Source organism: Rhineura floridana, chromosome 17, assembly GCF_030035675.1.
Source record: "Rhineura floridana isolate rRhiFlo1 chromosome 17, rRhiFlo1.hap2, whole genome shotgun sequence".
NCBI classification, from domain to species: domain Eukaryota; kingdom Metazoa; phylum Chordata; class Lepidosauria; order Squamata; family Rhineuridae; genus Rhineura; species Rhineura floridana.
The window spans coordinates 9131448-9151177 of record NC_084496.1 but is presented as its reverse complement, the minus strand read 5'-3'; the positions used below and the strand labels follow the sequence as shown (position 1 = coordinate 9151177).

The 19730-nt window shown below is 43.2% G+C and overlaps 1 protein-coding gene across 10 annotated transcripts in view; it reads right to left on the bottom strand.

Moving 5' to 3' along the window:
• LOC133371697 (ankyrin repeat and fibronectin type-III domain-containing protein 1-like) overlaps positions 1-19730 on the bottom strand; it is a 473061-nt gene that overhangs the window by 19286 nt on the left and 434045 nt on the right. For 9 of the 10 annotated variants that reach the window (XM_061599367.1, XM_061599373.1, XM_061599370.1 and 6 more), the window contains 9 exons: positions 16717-16814; positions 13296-13386; positions 8687-8794; positions 6889-6988; positions 5817-5949; positions 5265-5384; positions 3659-3874; positions 2050-2216; positions 625-775 (listed from right to left, as the gene is read on the bottom strand). In XM_061599367.1, coding sequence (XP_061455351.1) covers positions 625-775; positions 2050-2216; positions 3659-3874; positions 5265-5384; positions 5817-5949; positions 6889-6988; positions 8687-8794; positions 13296-13386; positions 16717-16814 — 1184 coding nt within the window. The remainder of the gene's footprint in view (positions 1-624; positions 776-2049; positions 2217-3658; positions 3875-5264; positions 5385-5816; positions 5950-6888; positions 6989-8686; positions 8795-13295; positions 13387-16716; positions 16815-19730) is intronic. The other variant, XM_061599372.1, reaches the window with a different exon arrangement.

The window sequence follows — 19730 nt, the reverse complement described above, 5'->3', positions numbered from 1 at the left end:
AGCCAAACAGCTGCGAGTGTAGCTTCTTACTGATTTGGTTCTTACTGAGCATGCCCGTACTTATCATTGACTCCAATCTTAAATTTCTTAAATTACTTAAAAATCAGCCAGGCATTTTTTTAACTTTTAAACTGCAGAAGATGAAGGTCAGAGTATGGGACAAGGTCAGTAATAGGATTACAGGTACACTGTGAGCATGGCTGATTTGTAATTAATTTCAACAGATTATGAGACCACTGACAGAAAAAAGTCCAACAGGGGTCTGCATTTTTTCCCTCTTGCTTTGAACCCTCGATTCTCTGTGTTTTGTGCATTGCCATAAAAACTTAAGAAGGTTGATAAGGAAGCATTTCTGAGTTCAGGACTGTAAGTTTTGTGATGTCTTGTTTTGAAATGAGCTTATGGGAAGTGGCAGAATGGCATGGGGAGTACTTTCAATTTAAAGTTGAGGAATACAAAAACTCCATGCTGGCTATAGTATATAGCCACTTTTATGGCTGTATAATTGTATAGTTACATAGATATGAAATAGAACAGTAAGAAAAAGTAAACTGGTGACAATGCAGATAAGAAGTAGTGCCTCTTTCTCCTCACACCCACAGTACAGCCCTGCCTAAAGTCTACCTCATGCAGCGGGATGTTGACCAATTGCATCAGCTTTTTGATTGACCCTTGAAGTTCCTGAAGCAAGAGATGTTGGGTTGTCTCTAGGTCTTGCTCTGTGGAAATAGGCTCTTCCACACTGGCCAGGTGCTGCAGCCACTCCCATTCCTCCCTAAAAGGAGACAAATGGATGAATGCACAGATAATTTCTGTTATGCATACGAAAAAAACATACATGATTGTGTGCATATGATTGATTGTGGCTTGCTGGTATGTATTTTCACACTTAATTGCTTATGCAGGAAATTATGAAGACGCTTATTTTGCAATAGTTGACCTTTGTTTTTATTGCATTTTTAATGTTTTTTATTCTATTGTGGTGGTTGTTTTTAATGTGTTGTAAACCGCTGTGGTATTTTGAACGAAATAGCAGTATACAAATATTTAAATAAATAAATAAATGCATTTCATGTAGGAGATAACTTGGATACAACTCTCCTGAGGGGCAGAAGGAAAAACCTTGTTTGGACCACTACTTTAGGCGGTATAGGACACAGTTCACATATTGGATTCATGAATCCGCAGATCAGAGAGAAACTTCAAAATACTGCGCTACCATGCTCTGAGACCAGAACAGGAACCTGTAGTTACTCCAGAAGTCACAGTTTGGTCACATCACCTGAAGCTGCTATCACATGATTAATACACAGCGAACTGGTCACTATATGATTTCCCCCTAACTAGCACATATAACATCACTGCTTGAGCAATTCCATCAGAGACCTGGATATATCTGATTTTAACATCAGCAGCTCAACTTGCTGGCAAAGTTGTCTGCCATGCCCATGAATTCTCTTCTCTGCTTTTCTTGACCATATCCACTTAGCCACTGTCAGACTTGTGAGGGACCTCACTCTAATCTCCTGACAATAATAGAGCAAGTGATGTAGAACCAGGGCTGTGGAGTCGTGGTACGCCAAACCTTCGACTCCGACTCCTCTATTTTTCTACTGTCCGACTCCACCCAAAATTGCTTCTGACTCCACAGCCCTGGAAAGCGCTGTAAATGTCTTTTTAAATTGGAAGCTCTCGTAGGAGCATTTTTATCGCTGCCTGAATATGCACTGATCTTGGCATCACAGCATTTGTCTTGATCTGGGTCCTGTGTCATACACTGACACACAAAATGTTTTCCATCTTGAGTTATGGTGAAATGCCCAACTACAGCTGACTTCATGGGAAGCTTCTTTGACATTTTGAGTTTATATTTTAAAAAAATTGTCAATCAAAATTTATTTTAAAGTTGGAGTCGGTACATTTCTACCGACTCCGACTCCACCCAAAATTGCTCATGACCCCGACTCCACAGCCCTGTGTAGAACACAATGCATTAAGAAGTTACCCTGGGCATTTACTTATGCAGCAAGCCTGGATTAAAAACCCTACCTGGAGATGTTTGGATTGCTTCGTATCTTCACGTGACATAAGATGTTGGGTAACCGTTCAGGCACTAACACTCGGATCTGGTCAACAGCACTGCAGAGCTTCAGGTAACCCAAATAGAGACCAGGGGGGAGAGCCTGGCTGCTTCGTTGGTGGTAACCCAGCTTGTCCTGAGGGAGGAAACATGTCCATAGAAATGGCACATCTTGCTGTGGAAATACCACAAAATTCAAGAGAGGCCTGCCAGCAACGCTAACATCACCAGAAGCTGCCGTAATAGAGTCCAAGCCAGGAAGGGTTAAAACAGTGGTGCTATTAAAAAAAAAAGCAGATCAAACTGAATACTCTGTATGGCTTGAATTCAGAGTTCAGCCTAGCTATTTTGTCTGTAGCTTCCAGGTTCTAACCAGGACCAAAAGCCCCAAAAGGCAGACTGGCATGGGGCAGGAGGCCCCGGAAATTTTACAAAGGAGACTGTTGTTGTCAGATATCCAGACTGGTGTTGCAATCTCCAGGAACAGAGACAGTGTTGAACTGGCCCTTTAGTGGTTTGGCCTTTGCTAATCCTGGCAATGGCTTTGAATAAGCAGTTTCAATAGACCCTTGTACAGGTGCTCGAGTGCCTTTTGTTGTTGGAGACACTTGGCTGACTGAAAGGAAGTGAAAAGAGAGAGAAACAACTAGAGGGGTCAAGAGGAGGAGTAAAGGCTGAGCACCCATGGAAATGATTCTTTGCAAAGACCAGCTAACAGGCTGGGAAAATAACTGCTCCTGGATGCAAGAAGAGCAAATGTTTTAAATAATGTTATCTCAATCTCCTAGCAAGAAAACACACCTGGGAAACCAGTTTTTCATTTGCCTCTATAAAGTGACACATATCTTGAATAAAAACTAAGCAAAAAAGAACGTAATGTTGTAAGGCACAACACTGTCTGTTCCAAACTGGCAGAAGCTGAACTTCTGCACTCCTGAACAGGGCTTAATGCAAGCCTAGTGGTACCACGATTTAGCCCCAGAATCCATTTTCAACATGTAAATGTGTAACAACATGTGAGTGTCCCATATATTGCCAGACAACTGGTCTCTCTAGCCCTGTACTGTCTGCTCCAAGGGTAGGGAATGTTTTTAGCCTGAGGGCCACATTCCCTTCTGACAACCTTACTGGAGCCATGTGCCAATGGTGGGCCGGGCCAGAGACCAAACAGGGCAAAGCAATGAATGTAAATTTTACCTCTGTATAGTAGGCTAGCTACTACACAAGCACCTCTCTGTCCTCTATCCAGGCAAGCAAGAAGCATTAGCAGAGTTCAAGGGCACATTCTTTGAGTCAAAAACACTCAAGGAAGTTGTGATGCAGGGCCAGTGGAGGGTATGGTCTGGGAATAGTTCTAAGGGCCGGATATCTGAAGGGCTGCATTCAGTCCTTGGGCTTGAGGTTTCCCACCCCTGGTCTATTCCAACTGGCAGTCAATTCCAATATCTGACGTAGGGGTCTTTCCTAGGATCCTTTTAACTGGAGATGCCTGGGATTTTCTCTATGTAAACTATTTGCTCTATCACTGGGTGCCTATGGGCACAGCCTTTCCTTCACTAAGAAACTACAACCAGCCACCTGTATGGTCATCAGCAGCACGTCCAGAGCTGTAGGCTCTTCTGGAGATGAGATAGACTTGCGACTTGTCTGCAGCTTTGAGAGAGGGACCCAGCGGATGCTTTCAAAGGTCTGGTTTGTCTTCACCTCCTTTACGGTCACAACCAAAATGTTGCCCTGCTTGTCTTTGATGGGTTCAAAAAAGACCTGTCCCAGATCTTGGATTCCCAGCAGACCCTTATAAAAAGAGGAAAATGGTCTCTCTTAGATGGTATATCCTCTATACACTGGAAAATGTATGACATGTAAATATTCAGACAGAAGCTGTCATTAGCTCCATGTAAGCAAAAAGTTACTTAGCGACACAATGATAAACGACACATGGGCTGTCAAAAGATAGAAAGATTTTTTAACAATTAATTAACCAATTAAAATAAATGGGCTGCCTTCAAGTTGATTCCGACTTATGGCGACCCTATGAATAGGGTTTTCATGGTAAGCCGTATTCAGAGGGGGTTTACCATTGCCAATTAAACTGACATACATTTTATGTATTACAACACTTTGGCAAAGCTGCTTTTCAGCATACCTCAATGAACACAACTGTTTTTCCTCATTATGAAGGCTGACTAAATTGGCCACTGGCTGCTTGAAATTATTGCATATTTAGACTTTCTGCTGCCTGTCAATGCAAACATACATTGTGGATAGTTTGAGGTGGCTTGGAAGAAAGCGTAACCACACATGGAGGTGGCTGTACATGCAACCCAACAAGTGCAGCCATTTCAAAGGGCCACTGTCATTCACAATACCCCAGTGTTGAATATCCTATCATCAAGAAACTATGCCTGGCACCCAGCCCTCGAGTCTTCATAGTCACCTCCTCTTTTCATATTTGTTATATATCCCCTTACTCTCAGCCGCCTCAAAGGCCTGTTGCCGGGCAGAAAGGAGTATTTTTTCTTGAATCTAAATAATTTTTCTCAATAAGAGATACCTTTCTGACATTAAAGGGATCTGTTCCAGAAGGCTACTGACTTTGCCACGTAGCTGGTATACATTATATATTTGCAACTGAACTTTCAACTGATTAATTGTAGTGGTTAATCAGTTAAAGCTTAATCTATTAAGAAACTTGTTAAAACACATAAAACATAAGAAAAATTGATGTGACTGTTTTGCTCCCCAAAATGCATCAGAGAGACGATAACAGAATGGCTTCACAACGTGTACTTTGGGTATGAAACAAATATTTGAATGGCTATCCATATATTATTAGGACGTTTCCCAAGGGGGGTGTTTATGCTGGAAAGCAACAAAGAAATTAGCCCCTAGCCAGACAGACACCCAAGAGACTCAACACCTCACACTTAACATTATCTATTGCTTCTGCTCCAAACGCAATTACCTTCTTAATGAAGGATATATCTTCCATTTTCTTTTCCACTCACCTGCTGAAGTTGCTCAGTGTTTGTAAGAGTATTATCTAGCTGAAGCACAGATCTAATGGCCCTAATATTACTGGATTGAGCATGCTATTAACCGGATGGATGAGTCACTTATTTTTCTGGCTGGCAAAGCACTCATTTTTGGTACTCTTGTTCCTAGGAGAGGTTCCTTTTCTTACCTGCATCTGTGAGATGGCCAGAAGCATCTTGAGGCGTGTTTGCAGAATGCAAGAACATGATGATTGGGAGACAGTGACACACTGACGCAGCCACAGGATTTCATCCCACATGCACGACACCTGCAGCAAGCATAGCAATAGGATCATATAGGTAATTCTAGGATTCTTAGGCCTGTCCAGTTTTATTTACAGCGAGTAGGGAGCTACCAGAGGTCAGCATCTTTTGAAATTAATAGATTGATAGATAAAATGTGCTTATATCCTTGCTGGTGTCCCACCCTTACTGGCAAATGTGCATCTCTCTAAGGCAGGTAAAGTTGATGAGGGTTTATCAGACTACTGTACAATAGGTTCACTCCACATTTTAATTTTCCTCTGTAAAGTAGTCAGTTTCTTGTTTTTGTTTACTATAAATAGGAAAATTTAAAGGAAAATGGTCCGGTGGACTGCAACACAATATTTCATGTATTTCAATTTAAAGAGCACTTTTCTACTTCTGCAATGCTTAAATAAAATTTCATGCACTCTAAAGTCACCCTACTAAGCAGTCACCTTGGTAAACCAGAGGAAGTCTTGCATGAGCAGGCAGGAGTAGGTGTCATCTATCTCTACCACAGGGATCTGATCCTCATGTGTGACTAATATGTTGTCATCCTTGTAGAATATTGATGCCAGATACAAGCCCCTGGGAGGAGAGAAAACAATTAGCTTGGGAAAGATATTGTTTTGGTATTATAATCATCATCATCAGGAAGGATTCTGTCCAGGGCCGGCCCCAGGCATGCCGGGGCCCTTGGGCACTAGCCTGCCCTGGCACACGCACGCATGCCCCACCTACCTACTTACTAGGCAGGAAGAGGAGTGGGAGGTTGAGCAAGCGGGGTGGAGGGCGAACGAGGGAGCCGGCGGGGGTGGAGGGCGAACGAGGGAGCTGGCGGGGGTGGAGGGCGAACGAGGGAGCCGGCGGGGGTGGAGGGCGAACGAGGGAGCCGGCGGGGGTGGAGGGCGAATGAGGGAGCCGGCGGGGGTGGAGGGCGAACGAGGGAGCCGGCGGGGGTGGAGGGCGAATGAGGGAGCCGGCGGGGGTGGAGGGCGAATGAGGGAGCCGGCGGGGGTGGAGGGCGAGTGAGGGAGAGAGCGAGGGAGCCGGCGGGCCAGCAAGTGGTTGGCAGTGGCAGCTCTCTCCCTGCAATCTGCGGCAGGGAGACTGCCGTGGAAAGGGAATGCTACTCCCCCACCATAATGAGGGGCCCTTGGGACAGTGGGCAAGTGAGCGAGTGGGCGCAGGCGGGCCAGTGAGCAGGCGGGCAGCTCCCTCCCTGCCATCCATGGCAGGGAGCCTGTCGGGGAAGGGGAGCACCACTCCCCCACCATAACAAGGGGCCCTTCAGGGGCCCCTATGGGCCATGGGACCCTCAGCCAGGACTCCATCTGGCCGCCCTTTAGAGCAGGCCCTGATTCTGCCCATCATGGTGGGAACTGAAAGGAAATTCCCTGCCCTTTTTTTTTCAGAAGTGCCTGGGAAACACTGAAGCCCACTCACTCTGTATCTTGAAAACTCAACTAGTGATGAAGGGCACAGGTGGAAGAATGGCATAACTTGATTACCCACACACCCTCTTACCTTTTCAGTGTTTTTAAGAATTTGCTGCCAGGGTGGAAGAGATACTTTAGGCTCTTGGAGACAGAGTGCTTTCTACTCTGTGGCTGATTCTTACAGGGTTCTAAGAAGCAAAGTACACGCAAAAGCCATTATACATTGCATCTCCTACTGCCCACCTACCCCTATTCTCATCCCTCCCTGCTCCAGGGCCCTAAATCATGACCTGGATCTTGGATCCTGGAGGGGTTGGAAGCAAGCAAACATAAGATCCAAGATATATACATATTAAATATCAAGTTACCTCAACCAGGAACTTCAAGATTATTCAAAGCTAGCTATCGTCAGTCCCTCTAAGAACACATTCTCTTCTTACTGCATAGCTTTGTAAATATATTTTTGTAAAGACTCAGAGCCAAAGACTTGGCTAGTAAGATGAAATCAAGAAGATATGAAATTCATTCCCTGCTGTCTCTTGATGCACACAATCCCCCTGCCAAAATCACATAGCTCCTCCTGTCCTTAGCTTTTGTGTGAGGGTTTCACAGCACCTTTTCTCGTTGACCTCTCTTTTCTTCAGCTTTCTATGTTTCAGCCCCTCTTTTCTCCCACATTCATTCTACAGGAGCCTGCTGTTGTTTTTTTGGCATGCTGTATATTTTGTCCCATTTTTCAGCCATGCTACCAACTGGGTACCTGTCTCCAGCTCTCCCCCACCCCTGAGACTGTTCATTCCATAGCTAAGCCTTCCTTCTCAAAGAAGAATGGCTCTGAACACTCCATCTCCAAGGAAGGCTAGCAGACAAGCAGCAGTCAGTTTTTAGCCTATTGAATACATAAACAAGATAAGGACTATAAAGCACAATTAAAATGACATGTATTACTTTAATTGTGCTTTATAATTCTTGCTTCACTCATGTTAATAACCCTGTGAGGGATGTTGTAAGTAGTCTAAATTAAAAAGCCGAAGATAATAAACATATATCAATTTGCTACAAAGGGGATTCAAAGAAAAGTAAAAAGTAGAGTTAGATTTACACCCTGAGATCATATGGATTGTCCCTATAGAAAGTGCCTAGGATCCTGTGCCTGCAAAATTTGAATTCAGGTACCACACTCCCGTAATAGATCTCACTGGCCCACAATCAGTTAACCTCAGTGCTCAAATTACGGGGGGGGGGGGCTAGAAGGATCCCAGTTCCTTTTACCTTTTGTAATGGCTCTATTAGCTACCATTTTTGGAAGGGTATGGGAGCAATTTAGCTAAAATTGTGGGGAGCCAGGCAGCAGGCTTTGTATATTTCATTGAGATCTTTCCTAATGTTTCATCCATAATTGAGGGCTCATTTCCCCACTTCAATGTTACGGCTCTGATCAAGATTTGTTTATCACACAGTGGAGCCATTTTAATCAGCAGGTACAGGCATAGACTAAAAGGAAAAGAATGCAAGAGAAATGCATTGTTTCCTGCTATGAAAGCAGAACTTCCACCAAGCTGGAGCTTCTTGTCTAATTTACAAACTCAGTTTGGAAAACTCAAGAATGAAGCTGGGTTATTAGCTGTTAGCCTCAATCAACCCCAGAATTATTTATATTCACCTTTCCTACTCCTCTTGATACATAAGAAGTTGGCTTGATTGTTCTTCCTGAGGTTCCCAGCAGCTCATGAACTCTACCCTGGAGCAAGCATAGCTGCCCCCCTCCCAAATGCAGCTTCAGATTACTACAAAGGCCCCAATGATTTTCTTCCTTAGCAGAGCCTGAGTAGATTATTCAGGGAACTGGTATCCAAACTGCCTCTGGACACAAAAGTGGGACTCACCATGACACACACAGTGCTGGTGAACCATCTTCGCCTGGCTTAGAAGGTGGTCCAAAGCTTCAGCTTGACCTCTTCGCCTTGGCGCCCGCCCATCATATTCTCTCCAGTCTGACATGGGAAGGAAATAAATACAGCAATAGTAGCACAAGCTGCTAGGGGTTCTTGGACCAGGTGCCTTCTAATCCATCACAATGTCTTTTCTGTCCTCACAACTGTTTCATATCCAAGGTCAAAGCCACAGGATGCCATAGAACTGTTTTCTGGCAACGTGCTTTCTTAAAACTCAAGGAAGTTATTGGCACTAAAGCTAGTAGAGTTCATGGATAGGTGATTATCATCATAATTTGAAAGACTTAGCCTTTGACAATGGTTTTCAATTTATGGACCAGACCCACAACTGGATGAAATCCTTTCCTAAACTGGATCACACCAGCAGCACCACTACCATTTTGTGGTCATTTTAAATCTTTAGACCTGGTTCACATGTAACAGGAAGTCAAACCATGGCTCACCATGAAAGAGAAGATATGTGGGTTCCCAAGGCAAAGAACTTGACTGCTGTTCTCCCCTGTTCTGCTGCTGCCATGCTACCTGGGGCTAAGCCATGGTTTGGCTTAGCATTATATCTGAACCTGGGCTTGTAGTTTGTCTCCCCCAGAAAAATAATGAATGGTAAACCAAGAACAAACCTTGGTTACAGCTTGCCATGAACCTGGGTTTGGCAATAATACTAAGCCAAACCATGGCTTAGCACCAGGTAGCATGGCAGCAGCAGCAGGAGTGGGAGAGGAGCGTAGTGGCCACAATCTGGGAATCCAGATGCTTGGTTGTTTAGGCTAAGCCATGGTTTGGTTTAGTACTGACTGGGCCTTTGTTGTTATTTTAAGAGGAAAAAAGAGACAGAGGTGGCAGTAGGAGATTTGGGGATAAACAGAGAGGGGAAAGATGGGCATGTACTGTAAATCATTAAAAGCCTGTCCCATACTATAGGTTGATGATTAAAAGGTCTTGACTTTGCAGAAGTGGAAGATTACTGCAGTATGACCAAGGCTACATAGAGTCTTTGCTTAAAAAAAAAATCTTCAATTTGGTACCCCAGGTTCTGTGGCAAGGAAAATCAAATTTGTAATCCAAATAAATTTCACTGATTAAGAAATTTTCAGTATGTTTGCTTATGTTCTATGAATTATTATGCTTCTGCTAGCCATGGGAAAAGACAAGGAACTGTTAGAAGCATTGCAGCCCCATCCCCTGATGACTTTAAATCATATGCACCCAATGTTGCTTCTGAGATTTCACTAAGCCAACACATTTTTGAGCATACCCCCAACACCCAAAGTCTAGCAACATGTATATTTTTTGTTTTTAAGACTTTTTTTTTTAAAAAAGATGCTGATTCTTTCACTTGACACCACTTTCTCTTCTTGTACATCATAGCTGTAGAAACACAGAAATGCAGATAGGTCTGACTAGGATTCCTCCTAGCTTTACATCAGACCTCAGTCTCAAGGAGGTGCAAATCATGTTAGGCAACACAAAGGCAGTAACCCAAAAGCAGTAACCACTAGTGGGAACTGCTTGTAAGGGTGATGGAATTTAACAACTGCAGCCAGAAGGAGGAGATGACAAATCACAGTAACAAACAAGGTCAGGTCTGTTGTAGCTCTTTTCAGTCTTTCCGTAGCCTCACTCCGGCTGCTGGCCTTCAACTGGGGAGAAGTTTCTTCATACCAATGGTGAGAGTTAGGCTCACCTAGACAAATAAATAAACAGAACTTCTTCCCTATGCTTCTCAGTTATGAGGTGGCAGAGCTACTGAGCAGCACAGGCAAGTGTGGGGGAAACAGCTCTTTTACATTAACTTTACATTAATTGGTTTATACACTCCCCCGTGCTGCCGTTTTCCATGGAAAGATCAGCTCTATTAACTTTGGCGGAGACCTGGTGCTATTTTAGGTGCTCTAAAAACACTCAGGGAGGTGCCTCACACTTTTACGTGACAAAAGTTGGTTATTTTTATTTAGGAGAGAAATATTTTCTTTAAAATGTGAAAGCAAGAAATAATTAATGCTGTCTAACTCAGACTGGAATATTATTGTTAAATACAATATTGCACAGCCCCAAGTTGAAGGGCATAATCCACTGAGTTTAGTTCCCAAGTAACCTCCAATTTGGTCACATGGGTTCTCCTTAAAGGTATTGCCCTTTTGGTCGATGAAGCAGTATGTGCAACTATCGGAGAGAATCTTGTTTTTAATGACACAGTTGCTTAACTATGAATGTCTCATTATGATAGAGAGTGGGATTGGCCATGGGGGACACAATTTACATCCGTTAAGTTGTAAGCAATACCAGCATTATTTGCAGCAACCTTGGCTTGTCTTATCTGTTGTAAAATGAATGGGAATCCTACTTGGTCTCAGTGACGGGACTTCTATAATCTAATTGCAACATAAATGGGAAAAAGCATAACTATTGGTTTAGATTTTTTCTTTCACATTTTGTTGACTTCTGCTTTGTTGTATTAAATGCACTTTACATAAACGTTATGCTGGAATGAAAATCCTATGTCATCTTCACCGTGTCAGGGGAAGGCATTTTCTGCCACTTTTTCAGGGGAGAAGGTGGTATGAGATGGCAGAGGCTAGCGGATATTGACACCCAAGAGCTCTTGGCAGCTTCCCAGGGCCCCTGCTCCCCCCTGACATTGGGCCTATCAGGACTTCCTTGTAAAGATGGAATGCCCTATCTTAGCTGGTTATCTGTTCCCAAGTATAGGAGGGCATTTTCATTGGCCCGATTTAATGCCCTACCATCTAAACTCTTGGAGGGCAGATACAATAAAATCCCAAGCAACAATAGACGCTGCCCCTGCGATAACGTCGAAGTGGAGTCTATCTTACATGTTTTGTTCAACTGTAGATATTATCCAGGGCACAGAAAAGATCTAATATACCCAATTATGCAGTCCTTCCCTGCCCCCCCCTTGAGTCTCTTCTGATCGCTCTACTTTAGGGTTCTGACAAGACAATTACCGTGTAGGTGGCAAAATTTCTGAACCTCGCCATTTTAATCAGACCCTGTAAGATCGTAAATGGCAACTAACTCAATTGGATTGTTTCTTTTGTCTGCTTTAGTTTCTGATTTCAAGCATTTTTATCTTTTATCTTTAATATTTAATACCAAGTTTTTGTATTTGTGGTCGGTTGACTGTAAATAAAGATTGTTGTTGTTGTTGAGATGGCAGAGGGATTCCATAGTTTTTTCCTTTTAAACAAATCAAAAAGATTTACCACCATTTGAAGTGCCAGTGGAGTGCCAATCAGCAGCTTACTGGCCAGTAGAGGCAGCCATCTTTTTTTCTTTTTAACCAACAATGCTCTTGAGAGCAAAGCTGTCATGACATAAGCATTGTTTCTGTTTGGGCATCCGATAGGATCAAAGTGGCTGCTGGGCTGCTGACTAGAACTCTGATGCTATTTCATGTGGTGACAAATCTTCCTTGTTTAAAAGAAGAAAAACCTAAGGAAACACTGTGCTCCCCCAGCCCCCCCCCCCATATGTATCAAATTTGCCTCTCTATGGCACTCTATGCTTAGCTCTACATAAATATAACTTTGGAATTCTGGTTTCTTCAAAATTCACCAAAGCCCAAGCTGTGGTGTAATATTTATTCCAAATGGCTTCTAGTGATAAGTTAGATTAATTATCATATTGTTACGCACCATGAGCACATGGGATGGGGCAAGCTAAATATTTAACAACCTAAATAAAATAAATGTTTGTTTATATATAAGAGAGTAGGAAGGAGAATGAGCATTAGAAATCCTTGAGGATACTGAAATAATATTTTAAGTATATGGGCCATTTGTTCAAGAAACAAACAAGGATAAAGAGAAGAGAACCATTGAGTAATTAGCAGTCTGGATAAACTGGAGCATTGCTAACATAAATTATGTTGCCATGGGAATCCCTGAAGGACACATTCATTTGTAGGGCTTTGGCATTTCAGATAACCAGAATTAGGAGACATAACGTTCTGCTGTTTGTGTGTGTTCTATACATAAAACAATGGGGGAGGGAATGGCTTCCAGTATATTCAGGGCCACAGCTTCTTTCCCAACCCCACTGCCATCACTACTAGTCCTATTTATCCTTACAGCCATGCTGTCCCCAATCAAACTACCAGCAGCCCAAATCCACAAATTATGTAAAACAAACCTCATTAATTTGTGTGCAAGTTACTTTTTCAGGAGAGGGAGCAGAAAATTCTGGATGCGCTACATGAAAGAACTCTTCTGATCCAGTCAAAGTTAAGCATTTGAAGTCTCATTGATTTCCATGGAAGAGATGTAAGCTACTGTAGTGATCTAGAATTTTGAATATGGCTCCCTCTTGAAAAGGCCACTCTGATAAAATTATCTTTGAATAGTCCATGGAAGCCTGTGCCATAATAAATTTGTTAGTCTTCAAAGTGCTACAGTACTTTTTGTTGAACACCACTGAGTACCCACTAAGCTCTATAACATGAGCAAAACCAATAAATTAGCATTAGGTATCAACCAGGAGGTACTGTATGTGTTTGATGCTCCCTGATGTTTCTACTTACTCGATGGAATAGCAAAGGGTGGTACTGAAGTTTGTGGAGGCCCCCAGCCTTTCATGTTGTAGGCAGATACTTGGACATAGTAGGCTGTACCCTGTAGGCAAAGGGAAAGGAATAAGGAATCACATGGACTGGTGAAAACCCTGTCGCTCAGCAACTATGCAGGGTGAAGGCTGGTTTCAGTCTCCCCTCCACACAATACAGTCATCAGATATTCTCCACAATATGGTATTTCTGAAAGGGAGGAAGGATGTGTGCGGTGCAATATGGCGTGTGGCCCACAGTGACCTAAAATGAACTTGCAGAAGTAGTGCAGTTCAGCACCATTTTGCAGGGTCCTTCTATCTTCTCCTTCTGTCAAGGGTTCACAACTCTGGAATAACCCAGATTATTTTGATTTTGGAAGTTCAGCTCCCGCTGATTTAATTTCTGATTGGATTCAGAGAAGCTGTTGTGTGTATCACATCTGATTCAAAATGAAACCAGATTAGGACTCCAGGGTAGCACTACAGCTCTTCAGAAGTCTCCAAACCCTGATGCGATATAAATGCTGTGTGCCAGGCCTAGAGGACTCAGAACATTACACAACCTTCCTACCACAAACGAGATCCTCCTTACTTTCTCCTCCCCATTTTATATTACTTAGGTGGAACTCATTTGTAACGTGAAGATAATTCGGTGGCCCCCGAATTATGGAATGCCCTCCCAGATGAGATACGCCTGGCACCTTCTCTGTCATCTTTTCGGCGCCAGGTAAAAACCCACCTCTTCACCCAGGCATTTTAAAGTATTTCAGCTTTTAATCTTATTTTTTTTTAGTTTTCTTTCACTTTGTTTATATAATGTTTATATTGTCTGCGCAATACACACTTGCTGTATTTTAAATATTGTGGTTTTATCATGTTGTACACCGCCCTGGGAGCTGCTAGCTATAGGGCGGTTTAGAAATGCAGCTAAATAAATAATGAATAATAATAAGGCCCTGGTGTAAGAGGTCATTGTCTTGTATCGGAACTACTCAGAGACCAAATTCAGATCTAATCCAAGATAAACATGGATGTCTAACAGACACCCAGAACATAAATTTGAAGTCCACCCTGTATCCTATGTTGCCCCATAACCTTGCCAAAAAATATTCCATCTCCTTTGCTCTGTATTCAATTCCTGGAATGAGTCCTAGTCTGCCCCAGAAAAGCTTCCAGTCCTTACATATTACCAGTCCCAAACACCACTTCAGTTCAGTTCAGTTTCACGTGTGTAGTGTGTCTTTCCTAATGCATGATCAAATTGAACTGTGTCAGCTGATAGACAACCCAGTGGTATCACACAGCTGGCTTCACAAGTAAACATTTCCATTGGGTATAATCTGTGGAATGTAAGCTTCCTTAGGAGAATAAGGGAGCAGAGCCAGCCTATGGGCTGCTTGTTTCAAAATCATGTCCTGAATCTCCCAGTCTCATCTCTCCCACAACGTGCTATCATGCTGTGTGTTCAGAAGCCTGGCTCCTGTTTGAGCTCTTGGAAGCTGTCCACCACACAATGGGGAGGGGACAGCTGACAGGCAGCGTGGGCCCTGCCGTTCCCAGAGAGATAAAACGGCAGGGGTGGGGGGCAAGTCCCAGCCAACCCATGACCTCCATACACTTGAGGGCTGGAGCGGAGTCACTGATTCTCATCTCCAATTAGCCATGGAGCTAGTGGTGAGAGTTTGATCTTTGCAGGTGGTGGGGGAACCAGTTTCTGATTTAGTGGCTTGGGGTGGGGGTGTGAGGAGGAGTGCCAATGGGTGGAAATGGCAGAAAAACTATCGATCACATGGTTTAAGTGGAAAAAAACCTCTCCCCCCTCCCCCCCCAACTGTAAGGCATTGAGATTTTTTGCCTGGGAATGCCTGCTCCTTCCCATGTAATCCATACACTGAAAACTATGAACAGCTCCTGACACTTAGGATGTTGCATTTCATGAGGAAATGGTAACTGTAACCATATCATTTTTTCTAAAGGCATTTACTTGTATTGGGTCAACATTGAATGTTTTCCGATTTTGATACTCACTTCCTAAGAAACACATTTGACAAAGCCAAACAGATTACTAATTTCTCCAGATGACTCAATTGTTTAATTGCTGCTTTGTGCTCCTTTATTCCTCTAGCAGTTGCTGCTTCATGGTGCCATTTTCCTTCTTCAGCCTTATTTGTCCATGCTGCAGTTTAATTGAACAGCTGTGGTAGACCATGTGACATCAAGTTAGATGTAGCCTTATCATTCCATTGACAAAATCACATGGATAGCCACATCCAATAGACTAAATGGCAGTGTGGGCAAATGAGGCAGAAGGCTGAAGGGCAGGAAAGGGAAGAGAGAAAAGAAAATGGCACTGGGAAAGCAGCCCTGAAACTACATTCACAAGAGGGAAAATATCTGAAACAGGAGGCACATCTCATCACTTATGCAACGGAACAAAAATGAGTGTCTTATTTCTCCACATTATCTAGACTGCTTGAATTCTTCTTTATGCTCTGGGACAGCCTTGAGCATTTTTGTTTCTGAAATACGCGTAAAATATTCACCAGAATCTTCAGTACTGGAGTATTTGGCCCAGAAGCCTCATGGCCAGGCATGAAATAAAAGACACTCATCTGTGGCAAGTAAGGGCCACTTTCAGGCAATGCAAGCCAGGAGAAGCTTGTTAGATCCCTTCTGCCTCACATATTATTACTGTATGTGTAGCATATTTTTCACATGGAGGGAATATATTCAAACATTTGGTCTTTCCTTTGCAGTCTCAAGCGGTACAGTCCAGCAATAAATTTATGACATGTCTGATGAACATGTTTCATTTCAGACAACCTACCTTCTCCACACCACACCAATAAGTAGCCAGTTGCTGGAGTTGTTACCTTTGATTCCTGATGTACTCCACACTCTTGGCTAACTTCAGGTGCTACAGCAAGAAAAGTGCTATGTACAAAGCCTTGCTCTAGCTGAGCATTCAGATTTGCCAGTAAAGTCTGCTTTGACTATAGTTCAATACCATTTGGGGCTGTTAATCCCGTGTTCAAGTGTGCAGTCAGTGCATAGGGCAAACACGCAATCATTCTGCCTTGCACAGTATATCCATTAGGTCCCCAAAAGGCCGCACATATTTCAGGGACCTTAAAACGGCCCCTTACATACAGTTAACTACAATAAGCACTGTGGTGTGTGAGGAAGTACCAATCTCTGAAATGGGTTCATTACTTAAGAAAAGCAGATAGTGAAACTGTTATGACATCCTCATATTCTCATGTGTGGTGGACAGAGCTTCATTGTAGAGATCTTGCACTTTGGTGGCTTAGAGCAAGAAGTATGGGGTGAAGGGGTCAGTTGGGGTCATGCCCTGAAGTACTCTTGTGGCTCAACACACAGCACAGTAACTCACTCACCGAGACGAGGCCATGGATGGTGATATGTAGGTTTTTCAGCTTGTTGATCACCACTTCACCCAGGAGTGGGGAGAAGGTGGGGGAACAGCTCCATTCGACTGCAAACAAAGGAAAAGTACAGCCACTCCGTCAGTAATTGGGAGTCTTTCATCAGCAAGGCAAAGGATGTAGCGCTTGGCAGGCAGTCAGAGTTAGATTAGAGAGTTGGGCTGCCAGGGATGGTACAGCTGCTGTAAGGGGATTGTCTGTGAAACTAAAGAACTAGCTAGAGCAAGGCCAGCTGTGCATACTGGAAAAATGTCTTGAGAAAAAAGGCATGGAAGAGCTGGGGGGAAGGAAGGCTTCAATTGTGTGTGTGTGTGTGAGGGAGGGAGGGAGGGAGAGAGAGAATGCAACAACAGGGCACCTTTCTCATATTTGAAGGACCTCACTTCCTGCTGAACATGCAATGCATGAGCTGCAGGTTGTCATGCAGTAGAGAAGTCTCTCTAGCTAGAGTTATTTCAAGTGCTTATCTCAGCACAGGAGACATAACAGAAAGAGAGCTAAAGGCCAAAAACAAAACAAAACAGGACAAGCTAACGAACCCATAGATAAAAGAGAGAGAGCACAACAGATGGACCAAACAAAGGCAAGAGAGAGGGTGGGAAATAGACAAAGTAGATTAAGTGGCAGGATTTGGTGGAGACTGGTAAAGGAAAATTCTTCTGGAAGCCAAAGTTATGATGAGAGGATGCACAGGATTTAAACTGCTGGGAAATCTATGTTGAGGGAGCAGGTGTTGAAGCCAAAATGGGACATGCTTTTATGGGCAAAAAGCAGTCTGAAGATGGGACAGAGTTAAGGCATTCAACTCTGGGTGAGCACTTGGGAAGACAAGACTAAATCTTTTGGCAAAAAGTAACTTGCCTAGTGTGGAACCACCACCATTTAGACACTAATATAAACTGTAGCCACATCTTTCCTTCTCAAATTAAGTAGGAAGGATAAGGCATTTTCCACCAAATTTCAAGAACAGCAGATGCTGGCAAAATGGTGAAATTGATTCAGGTAACAGGTGGCCAACAGTGGAGGTGGACTAGAAAAAAGGCATGAAAATATTTCAAATTCCACAACTAGAAAACATAAATCCTGGTAATCTCCATTTAGTATGCAAGATGTGTGTATGAGGGGGGGTATACATCAGCTCTAATGTTTAAATATCTCAAATGTAAACTTAGGGTTTTCAAAATTAGGAAGAGGTTGGCAGTGACTAAGATGAAAATGCACATAGGAAGTGAAATGTGCATGCCAAAAGGAACCCAGGATCATATATTTATTTAAGTAATGTATTACCTTCTCTTCAGCCAGAAGTCTTAAAGTAGCTTATATAAAATATTTTTCCAACAAATAAAATAAAATGAGGAAAAAACAAATCTCAACAGATCTTAAAAGGCCTGTGCAAATAAAAATAAATTCATAAAAACAGAGGGTGTAAAGTGAACCTCCCCAGGGAGGGAATTCCAGAGGTGGAGCTCCATAACTGAGAAGGCTTTATCTCTGGTCACACCCATCTTACTTCTGATCCCAGGCAGCAGCTCAGCACTTCCAGAGCTCCCCATCCCTGGCTGATAAAAGGGATAAACAGCGAGGTGTATCTGCATATTGATGGCATCTCACCCTAAATTCTGGAATGACCTCACTCAGTGGTTTCATATATGTGTTAAAACTGCAGAGGGGACAAACGAGCCCTGCAGTGTTATGAACAGAGGAATAGTCCATCAGCATCACCACCCAGACAAGGACAGAAGCATTCAAACACAGTGCCCTTAATTCCCTTCGTGGACAGCTGGTCCAGAATAACATTATGGTTAATGGTTTTGAACACCACTGAAACATCCAGGAGAAGCAACAGCGTTGTACTATCCCAATTTCTCTCCTGGCATATACCATCAATTAGGATGACCAAAGATGTTTCCATATCAAATCTCACCCTGAAACCAAGCTGAAATAGATTTAGATAATCAGTGTCATTCACGTGTGTTTTGAGTTGCCTGGCCACCAATCATCTGAGCATCTTGCCCCAAAAGGGTCTATGGGCAACTAACAGTTACTATCTGGGCACAAGGAAGATTTTTCCCCAGAAGTCACCACACAATCACTTTTTTCAAGGTGGCTGGGACCAGCCTCTTTTGTAGGAGGCTTTTATAACCTCCAGGTACAACCCTGCTAACCCTCCCCACAGGACGCTATAAAGAAGAATTGGCAAGGGATGAAATAAGATGCAGTAGACTGTATTCTTCCAAGCATCCCATTCATGTCCTTGGATCTCAGTAACCCATGTACTTAACTAGATGGTATTCTAGATACAGACTGTATTTCAAGAACTGTGGTGTCTAAACCACTGTAGATGTAAGCAGTTTTCTCCCCAAAGTGCCTAGCACTCATAGCAGGCATGCAAGAGTTCCTGAATATCAGCCTGAGGGCCAGTATGGAGAAGGCCCTGAATTTTCTGGAATAGTTATGTTGGACAGCAATGTGAGGATACAATGGGGAAGGAGAAGTATTGCTTCTTTGCTGTCATTACCATCACAGAGTAGGCGCAAACGCACGGATGGCAATCCATAAGCCTCTGGGCAAGGGCCAGCCCTGCAAGCCTTCTGAAATGGTCCAATAACAATAGATTACCAGGCCATCACTTTCCCCCAGAAAGACCATCACCAGGCCTCATGGCTTGTTAGCAAGGTAATGTACGTGACAAAAGCTAGAGGAAGGATTGCACTGGGAAGTAGACACTTCATTCCTGACCCTCCTTATTTGTTTGAAAGCATATTTACCTTCTTCTTTAGCCAAAAAGGCTCCCATAGAAGCTTCAAAGATGGGTAGTAATATAGTCCCTACCCTCAGGCTTATAATTTAAAAGATATCTAACGGGTCTTTCTACCCTCCAGGGCCTCCAATAACCTCCTCCCTGCTCATTATGATTTCTGTAGGGACACTCCCTCAGGTTGTTAATTTCACTGCTCAGGCACGTC